Source organism: Hyla sarda, chromosome 2 (genome assembly GCF_029499605.1).
Source record: "Hyla sarda isolate aHylSar1 chromosome 2, aHylSar1.hap1, whole genome shotgun sequence".
Taxonomy (NCBI): Eukaryota; Metazoa; Chordata; class Amphibia; order Anura; family Hylidae; genus Hyla; species Hyla sarda.
The window spans coordinates 507,297,884-507,313,369 of NC_079190.1; the positions used below are offsets into that span (position 1 = coordinate 507,297,884).

The following is a 15,486-nucleotide window of genomic DNA, read 5'->3' on the forward strand; positions in this document are numbered from 1 at the left end:
TTGTGTAACTACAACTCCCAGCTTGCACGATCAGCTAAAGTGCATGCTGGGAGTTGTAGTGGTGCATCTGGTGGTTGCATAACTACAACTCCCAGCATGCCCGTTGGCTGTCGGTGACTGCTGAGAGTTGTAGTTTTGCAACAGCTGAAGGCACACTGAGTTAAGTAGTAAACCAGTGTGTCTCCAGCTGTTGCATAACTACAATCCCCAGCATCCCCAGCCAATGTAGTATGCCTCCGGCTGTTGCATAACTACAAGACCCAGCATGCCCTTCCGCTGTCCGTACATGCTGGGGGTTGTAGCTTTTGCAACAGCTGAAGGCACACTGGTTGCAAAACACTGAGTTTGTTACCAAACTCGGTGTTTCACAACCTGTGTGTCTCCAGCTGTTGCAAAACTACAACTCCCAGCATGCACTGATAGACCGTACATGCTGGGAGTTGTAGTTTTGCAACAGCTGGATGTTTCCCCCCCCAATGTGAACGTACAGGGTACACTCACATGGGCGGAGGATTACAATAAGTATCCGGCTGCAAGTTTGAGCTGTGGCAAATTTTCTGTCGCAGCTCAAACTGCCAGCGAGAAACTACTGTGAACCCCCGCCCGTGTGACTGTACCCTAAAAACACTACACTAACACACAATAAAATAAAAAGTAAAAAACACTACATATACACATACCCCTACACAGCCCCCCTCCCCTCCCCAATAAAAATGAAAAACGTCTGGTACGTCACTGTTTCCAAAACGGAGCCTCCAGCGGTTGCAAAACTACAACTCCCAGCATGCACTGATAGACCGTCCATGCTGGGAGTTGTAGTTTTGCAACAGCTGGATGCCCCCCCCCCCAATGTGAACGTACAGGGTACACTCACATGGGCGGAGGATTACAGTAAGTATCCGGCTGCAAGTTTGAGCTGTGGCAAATTTTCTGTCGCAGCTCAATCTGCCAGCGAGAAACTACTGTGAACCCCCGCCCGTGTGACTGTACCCTAAAAACACTACACTAACACACAATAAAATAAAAAGTAAAAAACACTACATATACACATACCCCTACACAGCCCCCCTCCCCTCCCCAATAAAAATGAAAAATGTCTGGTACGTCACTGTTTCCAAAACGGAGCCTCCAGCGGTTGCAAAACTACAACTCCCAGCATGCACTGATAGACCGTCCATGCTGGGAGTTGTAGTTTTGCAACAGCTGGATGTCCCCCCCCCCCAATGTGAACGTACAGGGTACACTCACATGGGCGGAGGATTACAGTAAGTATCCGGCTGCAAGTTTGAGCTGCGTCAAATTTTCTGCCGCAGCTCAAACTGCCAGCGAGAAACTACTGTGAACCCCCGCTCGTGTGACTGTACCCTAAAAACACTACACTACACTAACACAAAATAAAATAAAAAGTAAAAAAACACTACATATACACATACCCCTACACAGCCCCCCTCCCCTCCCCAATAAAAATGAAAAACGTCTGGTACGCCACTGTTTCCAGAACGGAGCCTCCAGCTGTTGCAAAACAACTACTCCCAGTATTGCCAGATAGCCACTGACTGTCCAAGCATGCTGGGAGTTTTACAACAGCTGGAGGCCCCCTGTTTGGGAATCACTGGCGTAGAATACCCCTATGTCCACCCCTATGCAATCCCTAATTTAGGCCTCAAATGCGCATGGCACTCTCACTTTGGAGCCCTGTCGTATTTCAAGGCAACGGTTTAGGGCCACATATGGGGTATCGCTGTACTCGGGAGAAATTGGGCTTCAAATTTTGTGGAGTATTTTTTGCTATTACCCTTTTTAAAAATGTAAAATTTTTGGGAAAACAAGCATTTTAGGTAAAACAAAAAAAAAATTTTTTACATATACAAAAGTCATAAAACACCTGTGGGGTATAAAGGTTCACTTAACCCCTTGTTACGTTCCCCGAGGGGTCTAGTTTCCAAAATGGTATGCCATGTGTTTTTTTTTTTGCTGTCCTGGCACCATAGGGGCTTCCTAAATGCGGCATGCCCCCAGAGCAAAATTTGCTTTCAAAAAGCCAAACGTGACTCCTTCTCTTCTGAGACCTGTAGTGCGCCAGCAGAGCACTTTTCACCCCCATATGGGGTGTTTTCTGAATCGGGAGAAATTGGGCTTCAAATTTTGGGGGGTGTTTTCTGCTATTACCCTTTTTAAAAATGTAAAAATTTTGGGAAACCAAGCATTTTAGGTAAAAAAAAATAAAAAATGTTCACATATGCAAAAGTCGTGAAACACCTGTAGGGTATTAAGGTTCACATTACCCCTTGTTACGTTCCCCGAGGGGTCTAGTTTCCAAAATAGTATGCCATGTGTTTTTTTTTGCTGTTCTGGCACCATAGGGGCTTCCTAAATGCGACATGCCCCCAGAGCAAAATTTGCTTTCAAAAAGCCAAATGTGACTCCTTCTCTTCTGAGACCTGTAGTGCGCCAGCAGAGCAATTTTCACCCCCATATGGGGTGTTTTCTGAATCGGGAGAAATTGGGTTTCAAATTTTGGGGGGTATTTTCTGCTATTACACTTTTTAAAAATGTAAAATTTTTGGGAAACCAAGCATTTTAGGTAAAAAAAATATAATTTTTTTTACATATGCTAAAGTCGTGAAACACCTGTGGGGTATTAAGGTTCACTTTACCCCTTGTTACGTTCCCTGAGGAGTCTAGTTTCCAAAATGGTATGCCATGTGTGTGTTTTCGCTGTTCTGGCACCATAGGGGCTTCCTAAAGGTGACATGCCCCCCAAAAACCATTTGACGCTCCTTCCCTTCTGAGCCCTCTACTGCGCCCGCTGAACAATTAACATAGACATATGAGGTATGTGCTTACTCGAGAGAAATTGGGCTACAAATACAAGTAAAAATTTTGTCCTTTTACCCCTTGCAAAAATTAAAAAATTGGGTCTACAAGAACATGCGAGTGTAAAAAATGAAGATTTTGAATTTTCACTTTGCTGCTATTCCTGTGAAACACCTAAAGGGTTAATACACTTACTGAATGTCATTTTGAATACTTTGGGGGGTGTAGTTTTTATAATGGGGTCTTTTATGGGGCATTTCTAATATAAAGACCCTTCAAATCCACTTCAAACGTGAACTGGTCCATGAAAAATAGCGAGTTTGAAAATTTTGTGAAAAATGTCAAAATTGCTGCTGAACTTTGAAGCCCTCTGGTGTCTTCCAAAAGTAAAAACTCATAAATTTTATGATGCAAATATAAAGTAGACATATTGTATATGTGAACCCAAAAAAAATATATTTTGAATATCCATTTTCCTTACAAGCAGAGAGCTTCAAAGTTAGAAAAATGCAAAATTTTCATTTTTTTCATCAAATTTGGTGATTTTTCACCAAGAAAGGATGCAAGTTACCATAAAATTTTACCACTAAGTTAAAGTAGAGTATGTCACGAAAAAACAATCTCGGAATCAGAATGATAACTAAAAGCATTCCAGAGTTATTAATGTTTAAAGTGACAGTGGTCAGAATTGCAAAAAACGCTCCGGTCCTTAAGGTGAAAAAGGGCTCGGTCCTTAAGGGGTTAAGGACACACCAGAGCCCGCACACCAACGCCAAGGTTTCTCAGATGGCACGGGAACTAACGCTAACCTACCTGTGCGTATAAAGCAAAAACCAGAGGCCAGTGGGCAATTACAGCAGCACTAGGTCGACATGTAGCCTGCTCCCAGTTACCTCCAGCGTATTGTATTATTCTAATTGTTACACATCCACACCGTCTATCTGGTGTAGGAAGCCATTGTGGCACTTGTAGTCCACTGCAGGCATCCTCCATTGTATGCATTTTTATGCTGGGGATCGCCCCTAGCAACAGACTACAAGGGCAGGATCTGCTCCCCCAGTATAAATGCACAACTGCATTTGGGGTTGAGCACCTCCAGCCATTTGAGACTATGTTTTTTGTTGTTGTTTAAAAATTTATACTTGGAGGTGTGTAAACTCCATATGTTAATGCGCCTTGAACACTTTCCAGGCAGCATTAAGGTTCACCTGTGAGGCCAGGCACCTATATCAGCCAACTTGGGTGGGGCTTATAGCCTACCTCCCTCCTCCCATTGTATGTGTGCTCAGTCACGCTGGAGGTAACTGGGAGCAGGCTGCATGTCGGCCTAGTGCTGCTGTAATTGCCCACTGGCCTCTGGTTTTTGCTTTTCACGCACAGGTAGGTTAGCGTTAGGTCCCGTGCCATCTGAGAAACCTTGGCGTTGGTGTGCGGGCTCAGGTATGTCCTACATATAAGGATACACTGGCGAATGTCTCAATTTTAACATCAGTGTTGAGGGATAATGTCATTGTATACATCTACCACAGTAGTGCACCTAAATTTCTGTATTGTATTGTAGTTTTGTAACATCTGGAGGTCCACAGTTTGGAGACCACTGGGTTAATGTGTGTCTTTCAAACCTATATTAAAACTATATTATTATTATTATTTTTTTTTAAACACTTTATTACACTTATATGAGGAATCATTAGATTCCTCAGACAGATGAATAGATTCTATTGAACTCTATTAATCTGTGTGCTCTGTGATCCATTGATAGAGCCTGGTCCAGCCAGGATCTATCAATGACAGAGCTGGGACAGGAGGAAGCAGAGGTAAGCCCTCCGGCTACCTTCATAGTGGATCGCCCCCCCTGCGATCGCGCTGCGGGAGGGGCGATCCACCCCACTAGCCCACCAGGGAGCATTCACATCTCCCTTTAGACGCCGCTGTCAGCTTTGACAACGGCGATCTAAAGGGTTAATAGCCAGCCGCGGCGATCGCCACATGCTGGCTATTAGCGGCGGCCCCCGGCTGCTGAGAACAGCCGGGGGCTGCAGAGTATGGAGCGGGCAAGAATCCGGAGCCCACTCCATACTCCCCTCTGAGCGCCGCATGCGTCTCCCCGTGCAGTTGTGCCTCCTCCTGTCAGCTCTCCGAAGCTACAGCTGGGATGAGTGAAGGCAGAGGACGCAGGTCTGCACGGGGAGCAAAAAGCCACGCCCCCTCATCTCACCCTGCACGTCTGCAGAGCAGGGAAGAGAAGACAAATACACAGCTTCTCATCTCCCCTGCTCTGCTTCCGAGGACACAGGTTTTTACAGCCGGGGGGCTGCAGAGTATGGAGCGGGCAGGAGTCAGGTGCCCGCTCCATACAGACTGCAGAGCAGAGCTCCGCAGCGCTTGTCAGGTCCGGCCCTGCTTGCCCAAAGTCAGGCTAAGGGCCGGACAAATTCACCTCCCCGGCGCCCAAAACTGCTTGTCCCGGGCGCCGGGCGATAGGAATTCCACATCCCTGGAGGATGGTAATGATGATAATAGTGGATAATAATGAGAATGGTGATGACGATGATGGTGGTGAGGATGGTGATGACTATGATAGTGGATAATAATGAGAATGGTGATGATGGTGGTGAGGGCAGTGGTGATGATGGTGATGACGATGATGGTGGATAATAATGAGAATGGTGATGACGATGATGGTGGTGAGGATGGTGATGATGGTGGTGAGGGCAGTGGTGGTGATGATGGTGGTGAGAGCAGTGATGATGATGGTGGTGAGGATGGTGATGACGATGATGGTGGATAATAATGAGAATGGTGATGACGATGATGGTGGTGAGGATGGTGATGATGGTGGTGAGGGCAGTGGTGATGATGGTGGTGAGGGCAGTGATGATGATGGTGGTGAGGATGGTGATGACGATGATGGTGGATAATAATGAGAATGGTGATGACGATGATGGTGGTGAGGATGGTGATGATGGTGGTGAGGGCAGTGGTGATGATGGTGGTGAGGGCAGTTGTTACGCCGAGCGCTCCGGGTCCCCGTTCCTCCCCGGAGCGCTCGCCTCATCCTCGTTGTTGCAGCGCCCCGGTCAGATCCACTGACCGGGTGCGCTGCGGTCCCGCCTCCAGCCGGGATGCGATTCGCGATGCGGGTGGCGCCCGCTCGCGATGCGCACCCCGGTCCCCGTACCTGACTCGCTCTCCGTCGGTCCTGTCCCGGCGCGCGCGGCCCCGCTCCCTAGGGCGCGCGCGCGCCGGGTCTCTGCGATTTAAAGGGCCAGTGCACCAATGATGGTGCCTGGCCCAATCTTGCCAATTAGCTTAATTAGTTTCCACCTGTGCACTCCCTACTTATACCTCACTTCCCTTGCACTCCCTTGCCGGATCTTGTTGCCCTTGTGCCTAGTGAAAGCGTTCCCTTGTTTGTTCCTAGCCGTGTTCCTGACCTCCTGCCGTTGCCCCTGACTACGATCCTTGCTGCCTGCCCCGACCTTCTGCTACGTCCGACCTTGCTTCTGTCTACTCCCTTGTACCGCGCCTATCTTCAGCAGTCAGAGAGGTTGAGCCGTTGCTAGTGGATACGACCTGGTCACTACCGCCGCAGCAAGACCATCCCGCTTTGCGGCGGGCTCTGGTGAAAACCTGTAGTGACTTAGAACCGGTCCACTAGCGCGGTCCTCGCCAATCCCTCTCTGGCACAGAGGATCCACCTCCTACCAGCCGGGATCGTGACAGTAGATCCGGCCATGGATTCCGCTGAGGTGCCGCTGTCAAGTCTTGCCGACATTTTCACGATGATCACCCAACAAAATCACCAGCTGGCATACTTGTCCTCCGTGAAACAGCAACTGAAGTCACAGTTACAGCAGCTGCTGCCACTGACACAGCAGCTGCAACTGCAACAACCATCTCCTCCGCCGTCTCCTGCAACTCCTCCGCAGCGTCCGGCCATGGATTCCGCTGAGGTGCCGCTGTCAAGTCTTGCCGACATTTCCACGATGATCACCCAACAAAATCACCAGCTGGCATACTTGTCCACCGTGACACAGCAACTGAAGTCACAGTTACAGCAGCTGCAACTGCAACAACCATCTCCTCCGCCGGCTCCTGCAACTCCTCCGCAGCAACCGGCCGCTCCTAACCCCTGCTTGTCTCTGCCGGACAAATTTGATGAGGACTCTAGACTCTGCCGTGGTCTCCTTTCTGGAAAGGCCTTGTCTGGGGCCACACCACTCTGGGACCGCAATGATCCTGCCACAGCCACAGTCCAGTCCTTCTTCGCTGAGGTCCGTGGTGTCTTCGAGGAGCCTGCCCGAGCTTCTTCTGCCGAGACTGCCCTGCTGAACCTGGCCCAGGGTGTTTCTTCCGTTGGCGAGTACGCCATTCAGTTCCGTGCTCTTGCTTCCGAGTTGTCCTGGAATAGTGAGGCTCTCTGCGCGACCTTTAAAAAAGGCCTATCCAGCAACATTAAAGATGTTCTGGCCGCACGAGAGACTCCTGCTAACCTACATGAACTCATTCATCTTGCCACTCGCATTGACATGCGTTTTTCCGGATGGCGTCTGGAGCTCCGCCTGGATATGGACTTTGTTCGCACGAGGCGTTTTTTCTCCCCGGCTCCTCTCTCCTCTGGTCCTCTGCAAACCGTTCCTGTGCCTCCCGCCGTGGAGGCTATGCAAGTTGACCGGTCTCGCTTGACACCTCAAGAGAGGACACGACGCCGCATGGAGAATCTTTGCCTGTACTATGCCGGTACCGAACACTTCCTGAAGGATTGTCCTATCCGTCCTCCCCGCCTGGAAAGACGTACGCTGACTCCGCACAAAGGTGACACAGTTCTTGATGTCAACTCTGCTTCTCCACGCCTTACTGTGCCTGTGCGGATATCTTCCTCTACCTTCTCCTTCTCTACTATGGCCTTCTTGAATTCCGGATCTGCAGGAAATTTTTTTTTGGCCTCTCTTATCAACAGGTTCAACGTCCCTGTGACCAGTCTCGCCAGACCCCTCTACATCAATTGTGTTTACAATGAAAAATTGGACTGTCTCGTGCGTTACCGCACGGAACCCCTCCTAATGTGCATCGGACCTCATCACGGAAAAATTGAGTTTTTTTTCCTCAGGTTCTTTGGCCCCAAGAAGAGGGGGAGACCCAAGGGGGGGGGTACTGTTACGCCGAGCGCTCCGGGTCCCCGTTCCTCCCCGGAGCGCTCGCCTCATCCTCGTTGTTGCAGCGCCCCGGTCAGATCCACTGACCGGGTGCGCTGCGGTCCCGCCTCCAGCCGGGATGCGATTCGCGATGCGGGTGGCGCCCGCTCGCGATGCGCACCCCGGTCCCCGTACCTGACTCGCTCTCCGTCGGTCCTGTCCCGGCGCGCGCGGCCCCGCTCCCTAGGGCGCGCGCGCGCCGGGTCTCTGCGATTTAAAGGGCCAGTGCACCAATGATGGTGCCTGGCCCAATCTTCCCAATTAGCTTAATTAGTTTCCACCTGTGCACTCCCTACTTATACCTCACTTCCCCTGCACTCCCTTGCCGGATCTTGTTGCCCTTGTGCCTAGTGAAAGCGTTCCCTTGTTTGTTCCTAGCCGTGTTCCTGACCTCCTGCCGTTGCCCCTGACTACGATCCTTGCTGCCTGCCCCGACCTTCTGCTACGTCCGACCTTGCTTCTGTCTACTCCCTTGTACCGCGCCTATCTTCAGCAGTCAAAGAGGTTGAGCCGTTGCTAGTGGATACGACCTGGTCACTACCGCCGCAGCAAGACCATCCCGCTTTGCGGCGGGCTCTGGTGAATACCAGTAGTGACTTAGAACCGGTCCACTAGCACGGTCCACGCCCATCCCTCTCTGGCACAGAGGATCCACCTCCTACCAGCCGGGATCGTGACAGCAGTGATGATGATGGTGGTGAAGATGGTGATGACGATGATGGTGGATAATAATGAGAATGGTGATGACGATGATGGTGGTGAGGATGGTGATGATAATGATGATGTGGTGAGGATGGTGATGACGATGATAGTGGATAATAATGAGAATGGTGGTGAGGGCAGTGATGATGATGGTGGTGGTGGTGAGGATGGTGATGACGATGATGGTGGATAATAATGAGAATGGTGATGATGGTGGTGAGGACGGTGATGATGATGGTGGTGGTGATGGTGGTGAGGATGGTGATTACGATGAAGGTGGATAATAATGAGAATGGTGAGGACGGTGATTATGTTGATGATGATGATGATGATGATGGTGTTGACGTTGGTGGTGATAATTATTTATTCTCTACACAGATGAGCCGTTTCTGTTGGGATCATAACAGCATTGCCTTCCAGTGTATGGGCCGCCTGCTGGAGCCGCACTGCTATCTGGGAGATGCCCTGCTAGTGGTGACACCTTGCCCACTGCACCCCACACCCCAGCACGACACTCTACACCCCACATTCCAACACGACACCCCTGATAATACTGGCACATTATATCAGAGCGAGATGGTTTGAGGGGGGATGTACATAAGTTAAGGGGTAGATGGAGCCAATTTTGGGGCCACACATGTTGTCAACTGAGAGCCCCGCTTGTATTTCTAACCTGTCTGTACACTTATAGGGTAAGATTAGACATCACATCCAGCGGATGACCGGCCTGATGAAGAGACTGCAGACCACGCCCTACCAAGAGTGAACGCCAGACTGTCTTCTATTATATCTCTCCATCTGCTTCTTGGTCATTCCCTGGTGTCTCCTGCCTCTTCCCTCAATTTTCTCAGTCAGTCCCTGGTGTCTCTTCTCCCCATATTCTCTTCAGTCAGTTCCCTGGTGTCCCCTCTCCTCTCTCTTCTCCTCAGTCAGTCCCTGGTCTCCTCTCTTCTATCTTCTCCTCAGTCAGTCCCTGGTGTCCCCTCTCCTCTCTTCTATCTTCTCCTCAGTCAGTCTCTGGTGTGCCCTCTCCTCTCTTCTATCTTCTCCTCAGTCAGTCCCTAGTGTCTCTTCTCTCCGTCTTCTCCTCCATGGTCTGTGGTGTGTCTTTACTCTTTCTTCTCCTCAGTCAGTCCCTGGTATCTATTCTCTCAATCTTCTCCTCAGTCAGTCCCTGGTATCTCTTCTCTCCATCTTCTTAGTCAGTCCCTGGTATCTCTTCTCTCCATCTTCTCCTCAGTCAGTCCCTGGTGTCTCTTCTCTCTTCCCTCCATCTTCTCCTCAGTCAGTTCCTGGTATATCTTCTCTCCATCTTCTCCTCAGTCAGTCCCTGGTGTCTCCTCTCTCTTCCCTCCATCTTCTCCTCAGTCGGTCCCTGGTGTCTCTTCTCTCTTCCCTCCATCTTCTCCTCAGTCAGTCCCTGGTATTTCTTCTCTCCATCTTCTCCTCAGTCGGTCCCTGGTGTCTCCTCTCTCTTCCCTCCATCTTCTCCTCAGTCAGTCCCTGTTGTCTCTTCTCTCTTCCCTCCATCTTCTCCTCAGTCAGTCCCTGGTGTCTTTTCTCTCTTCCCTCCATCTTTTCCTCAGCCAATCCCTGGTGTCTCCTCTCTCCATCTTCTCCTCAGTCAGTCCCTGGTGTCTCCTCTCTCTTCTCCTCATCTTCTCAGTCAGTCCCTGGTGTCTCCTCTCTCTTCTCTCCATCTTCTCCTCAGTCAGTCCCTGGGGTTTCCTCTCTCTTCTCTCCATCTTATCCATAGTCAGTCCCTGGTGTCTCCTCTCTCTTCCCTCCATCTTCTCCTCAGTCAGTCCCTTGTGTATCTTCTCTCTTCCCTCCATCTTCTCCTCAGTCAGTCCCTGGTGTCTCTTCTCTCTTCCCTCCATCTTCTCCTCAGTCAGTCCCTGGTGTCTCCTCTCTCTTCTCTCCATTTTATCCATAGTCAGTCCCTGGGGTCTCCTCTCTTTCTCCATCTTCTCCTCAGTCAGTCCCTGGTGTCTCCTCTCTCTTCTCTCCATCTTCTCGTCAGTCAATCCCTGGTGTCTCTCTCTCCTCTCCATCTTCTCCTCAGTCAGTCCCTGGTGTCTCCTCTCTCTTCTCTCCATCTTCTCCTCAGTCAGTCCCTGGTGTCTCTCCTCTCCATCTTCTCCTCAGTCAGTCCCTGGTGTCTCCTCTCTCTTCTCCTCAGTCAGTCCCTCGTGTCTCCTCTCTCTTCTCTCCATCTTCTCCTCAGTCAGTCCCTGGTGTCTCCTCTCTTTTCTCCATCTTCTACTCAGTCAGTCCCCGGTGTCTCTTCTCTCTTCTCCTCAATCAGTAGTCCCTGGTGTCTCCTCAGTCAGTCTCTGGTGTCTCCTCTCTCTTCTCTCCATCTCCTCCTCAGTCCGTCCCAGGTGCCTTCTCTGTCTTCTATTTTCTAAGTCAGTGTTTTATCTCGTCTATGTTGTTTACCTTTGGTTCCCCTCATGTGTTATCTATCTTTTCTTCTTGTTGCAGTTGCCCCTTTGCCCACTCCTCTTACTTTGTGCGTTCCTTCTCCTACCTTACCCGCGGGTGGCTTCACGATGTGCCTCCAGAAATGCTGGCGGAGCTGGTGAATGAGGGCATGGCTAATGACTGGAAGAATACGCAGTTTCAGGCCTCTCTTACAGGGGGCGCTCTGTCTTGGGTGGCCTACCCTGGGACACCATATGGTTGCCTCATCTATCCTCGGGGAGCAGCTATGAACCTTCTCTGTATCCTTACATAAGATCTTATCCTCTTGTGTTTCCAGCCTGTGCTGTGTTGGTGGTCTTCTTGGTCTCTCCGGTATGTGCCATCTTCTTGTTCTCTCCAGGGTGTGCTGTGTTCATGGTCTTTTCGGTATGTGCCGTCATCTTGGTCTTTTCGGTATGTGCCGTCTTCTTGGTCTCTCCGGTATGTGCCGTTTTATTGGTCTCTCCGGTATGTGTTTTCTTCTTGGTCTCTCCCGTATGGGGCGTCTTCTTGGTCTCTCCTGTATGTGTTGTCTTATTGGTCTCTCCGGTATGTGCCGTCTTATTGGTCTCTCCTGTATGTGCCGTCTTATTGGTCTCTCCGGTATGTGCTGTCTTCTTGGTCTCTCCTGTATGTGCCGTCTTATTGGTCTCTCCGGTATGTGTTGTCTTCTTGGTCTCTCCCGTATGTGGTGTCTTCTTGGTCTCTCCTGTAATTGCTGTCTTCTTGGTCTCTCCGGTATGTGCTGTCTTCTTGGTCTCTCAGGTATGTGCTGTCTTCTTGGTCTCTCAGGTATGTGCTGTTTTCTTGGTCTCTCCGGTATGTGCTGTCTTCTTGGTCTCTCCGGTATGTGCTGTGTTTTGGTCTTCTCCATCTCTTAAGCCTCTGCTTTGTCTTCTTGGTGTCCTTTGCCTCAGCTGTGTTAGAAGACTATTGTTTCTCATTCCTGTGGTGGTTCCAGTGTCTTTCTATTCTCTGATGTGTTGGGGGTCTTCTCAGTCTTCATGTTCTCTGATGTGTTGGGGGTCTCCTCAGTCTTCCTGTTCTCTGATGTGTTGGGGATCTTCTCAGTCTTCCTGTTCTCTGATGTGTTGGGGTCTCCTCAGTCTTCCTGTTCTCTGATGTGTTGGGGATCTTCTCAGTCTTCCTGTTCTCTGATGTGTTGGGGTCTTCTCAGTCTTCCTGTTCTCTGATGTGTTGGGGGTCTTCTCAGTCTTCCTGTTCTGTGATGTTTTGGGGGTCTCCTCAGTCTTCCTGTTCTCTGATGTGTTGGGGATCTTCTCAGTCTTCCTGTTCTCTGATGTGTTGGGGGTCTTCTCAGTCTTCCTGTTCTCTTATGTGTTGGTGGTCTCCTCAGTCTCCCTGTTCTCTGATGTGTTGGGGTCTTCTCAGTCTCCCTGTTCTCTGATGTGTTGGGGGTCTCCTCAGTCTTCCTGTTCTCTTATGTGTTGGGGGTCTCCTCAGTCTCCCTGTTCTCTGATGTGTTGGGGGTCTTCTCAGTCTCCCTGTTCTCTAATGTGTTGGGGGTCTCCTCAGTCTTCCTGTTCTCTGATGTGCTGGGGGTCTTCTCAGTCTTCCTGTTCTCCCATGTGTTGGGGGTCTCCTCAGTCTTCCTGTTCTCCCATGTGTTGGGGGTCTTCTCAGTCTTCCTGTTCTCCCATGTGTTGGGGGTCTTCTCAGTCTTCCTGTTCTCTGTTGTGTTGTGGGTCTCCTCAGTCTTCCTGTTCTCTGATGTGTTGTGGGTCTTCTCAGTCTTCCTGTTCTCTGATGTGTTGGGGGTCTCCTCAGTCTTCCTGTTCTCTGATGTGTTGGGGGTCTCCTCAGTCTTCCTGTTCTCCCATGTGTTGGGGGTCTCCTCAGTCTTCTTGTTCTCTGATGTGTTTTGGGTCTTCTCAGTCTCCTCACCCCCTATGTCTGCTCTGGATGTGTATTTCCTTACCCTGGCTCAGACTTTCAGCAGCTTCTCGTCTATCGGTCGGACCTTGGGGTCACATTACAGGGCTGTCCAGCTGTTGGGGGTCTCCTCAGTCTCCCTGTTCTCTGATGTGTTGGGGGTCTCCTCAGTCTTCCTGTTCTCTTATGTGCTGGGGGTCTTCTCAGTCTTCCTGTTCTCCCATATGTTGGGGGTCTCCTCAGTCTTCCTGTTCTCCCATGTGTTGGGGGTCTCCTCAGTCTTCCTGTTCTCCCATGTGTTGGGGGTCTTCTCAGTCTTCCTGTTCTCTGATGTGTTGGGGGTCTCCTCAGTCTTCCTGTTCTCTGATGTGTTGGGGGTCTCCTCAGTCTTCCTGTTCTCTGTTGTATTGGGAGTCTCCTCAGTCTCTCTGTTCTCTGATGTGTTGGGGGTCTTCTCAGTCTTCCTGTTCTCTGATGTGTTGGGGTCTTCTCAGTCTTCCTGTTCTCCCATATGTTGGGGGTCTCCTCAGTCTTCCTGTTCTCCCATGTGTTGGGGGTCTTCTCAGTCTTCCTGTTCTCCCATATGTTGGGAGTCTCCTCAGTCTTCCTGTTCTCCCATGTGTTGGGGGTCTCCTCAGTCTTCCTGTTCTCCCATGTGTTGGGGGTCTTCTCAGTCTTCCTGTTCTCCCATATGTTGGGAGTCTCCTCAGTCTTCCTGTTCTCCCATGTGTTGGGGGTCTTCTCAGTCTTCATGTTCTCTGATGTGTTGGGGGTCTCCTCAGTCTTCCTGTTCTCTGATGTGTTGGGGGTCTCCTCAGTCTTCCTGTTCTCTGTTGTATTGGGGGTCTCCTCAGTCTCTCTGTTCTCTGATGTGTTGGGGGTCTTCTCAGTCTTCCTGTTCTCTGATGTGTTGGGGGTCTCCTCAGTCTCTCTCTTCTCTGATGTGTTGGGGGTCTTCTCAGTCTTCCTGTTCTCTGATGTATTGGGGGTCTCCTCAGTCTTCCTGTTCTCTGATGTGTTGGGGGTCTTCTCAGTCTCCTCACCCCCTATGTCTGCTCTGGATGTGTATTTCCTTACCCTGGCTCAGACTTTCAGCAGCTTCTCGTGGATCGGTCGGACCTCGGGGTCACATTACAGGGCTGTCCAGCTGTGTATGAGCTACAGCAGCGGATCCAGCAAGTGAGTTCAGCACAGCACGAGCAGGGTGAGTTGGTGTGTGTGTAGGAAAAGTAAGTGAACGCTTTGGAATTCCCTGGATTTCTGCATTGATATCTAATATAATGTGATCTGATTGTGTCTAAGTCACAATTATAGAAACATATAATGTAAAATTGGCCCAAAACTCATGAGAAAACAACCTTCAGAACGGATGAAAAAAGGAAAAAATCTGGGTTTCCGGGGAGAAACAATTCCCAGTGTATGTGGGGTATGGGGGGGTCTGTATCTGGTGTATATTGGGTAGTGGCTACATCTGGTGCATTCATGGGGGTGGGGTATGTAGGTGGTTTAGAAGCTGTACACAAGGGGAACGGCTGTACCAGGTGTATACGGGGGAGCGGCTGTACATGGTGTATATGGGGGGAGCGGCTGTACCTGGTGTATACGGGGGAGCGGCTGTACCTGGTGTATACGGGGGAGCGGCTGTACCTGGTGTATATGGGGGAGCGGCTGTATCTGGTGTATATGGGGGAGCGGCTGTACATGGTTTATATGGGGGAGCGGCTGTACCTGGTGTATACGGGGGAGCGGCTGTACCTGGTGTATACAGGGGGAGCGGCTGTACCTGGTGTATACGGGGGAGCGGCTGTACCTGGTGTATACGGGGGGAGCGGCTGTACCTGGTGTATACGGGGGGAGCGGCTGTACCTGGTGTATACGGGGGGGGCGGCTGTACCCAGTGTATACCGGGGAGCGGCTGTACCCAGTGTATACCGGGGAGCGGCTGTACCCGGTGTATACCGGGGAGCGGCTGTACCTGGTGTATACGGGAGGGGGTGCGGCTGTACCTGGTGTATATGGGAGGGGGTGCGGCTGTACCTGGTGTATACACGGGGTGCAGCTGTATATACATCTATTTCTACTTCACAGCTCTGGTCGGGGTTCGTTCCACTTTCCATTTGTCCTCCTGGAGATTCTCCGCGCAGGATCCCCCCAAACCTCTGAGTGTCCTGAGGACGAGGACCCCCAGCACCTGCATCAGCGCAAGGTAACATCCATTATACCGTGTGATGGGGGGGGGACTCTCTGCAGGTAACATCCATTATACCGTGTGATGGGGGGGCACTCTGCAGGTAACATCCATTATATCATGTAATGGGGGGGAGGGGGACACTCTGCAGGTAACATCCATTATACCGTGTGACCGGGGCGGGGGGGCACTCTGCAGGTAACATCCATTATACCGTGTGAC

At 50.6% G+C, this 15,486-nt stretch overlaps 1 protein-coding gene across 1 annotated transcript in view; it reads left to right on the plus strand.

Moving 5' to 3' along the window:
* Window positions 1-15,486, plus strand: part of LOC130357276 (TATA box-binding protein-associated factor, RNA polymerase I, subunit C-like) — a 51,644-nt gene that overhangs the window by 17,108 nt on the left and 19,050 nt on the right. Inside the window, exons 5-9 of the mRNA XM_056559908.1 lie at window positions 9,096-9,191; window positions 9,409-9,479; window positions 11,205-11,443; window positions 14,164-14,280; window positions 15,165-15,282. Coding sequence (XP_056415883.1) covers window positions 9,096-9,191; window positions 9,409-9,479; window positions 11,205-11,443; window positions 14,164-14,280; window positions 15,165-15,282 — 641 coding nt within the window. The remainder of the gene's footprint in view (window positions 1-9,095; window positions 9,192-9,408; window positions 9,480-11,204; window positions 11,444-14,163; window positions 14,281-15,164; window positions 15,283-15,486) is intronic.